The 743-nt window shown below is 57.1% G+C and overlaps 1 protein-coding gene across 1 annotated transcript in view; it reads right to left on the bottom strand.

The window, feature by feature from the left end:
- The window catches only part of EMH_0095610 (uncharacterized protein), a gene marked incomplete at both ends in the record, with an annotated part of 1,625 nt that extends 1,065 nt beyond the window's left edge, over nt 1–560 (bottom strand). Inside the window, 2 exons of the mRNA XM_013502253.1 lie at nt 208–252; nt 450–560. Coding sequence (XP_013357707.1) covers nt 208–252; nt 450–560 — 156 coding nt within the window. The remainder of the gene's footprint in view (nt 1–207; nt 253–449) is intronic.
- Nucleotides 561–743: the final 183 nt, after the last annotated feature.

Below are 743 nucleotides of genomic sequence, written 5' to 3'. Positions count from 1 at the left end.
GCGGGAGGGATTCCAAAGAAAGGGGGCTGCGGACACGCGCAAAAAAGCACCAGTCTCCCAACATGAAGCCGTGAGGTGACGGCGCACAGCAGCGGGTGCAGCAGAAGTTGCAACAGCAGTTGCAGCAGCTGTGTCTGAGTGCCAGTAAGCTACACAAACCGCTGGAAGAGACCATCCGACAAAGCTGCGACGTCCGTCTCAGCTCACCACAAAGGCAGGGGGGAAGAACCCTGGGGGCCCGTGAGGAGGTCCCTGTATATATTGAAAACAAGCATAACACAAGACAGCGCACCCAGGCACCCTTATGCCCTCGGTAAACCCCATGCCATCTCTACGGTGTCAACGACAGACTCCTTTGCGGCATGCACACGCCTCTAATGAAAACACACAGTAGCTCCGGCAGCTGCAAGGACACCGCCGCCACCTTCTGCTCGCAGCCGCCCACTCACCCCTTGAAGATGACCCGCAGCAGAAGGCTGGGGAGACGCCCCGCCGTAACCGCCCAAGGGGGGAACAGGGAATGGCAGCGGCATGACAGGAACCGAGGGGTGTGCCGGCATCGCCTGCTGCTGCGTAGAACCCCTGATCAAACACCAGAAGCAACAATAACAGAAGGTAAGCACCACCAACAAAAGCAAGGTAACGTCCGCAGCGACGGCAATTTAAGGCATCTTATCACCAGGTCGAATATATATTGACATCACAACACAGTAGCAACTGCAGCAGCAACAGTGAAGCCCACG

The sequence above is a fragment of the Eimeria mitis genome, genomic scaffold (assembly GCF_000499745.2).
Source record: "Eimeria mitis Houghton genomic scaffold, Emh_scaff8672, whole genome shotgun sequence".
Taxonomy (NCBI): domain Eukaryota; phylum Apicomplexa; class Conoidasida; order Eucoccidiorida; family Eimeriidae; genus Eimeria; species Eimeria mitis.
The sequence above is the reverse complement of the archived record's forward strand: the minus strand, read 5'-3'. Positions and strand labels throughout refer to the sequence as shown.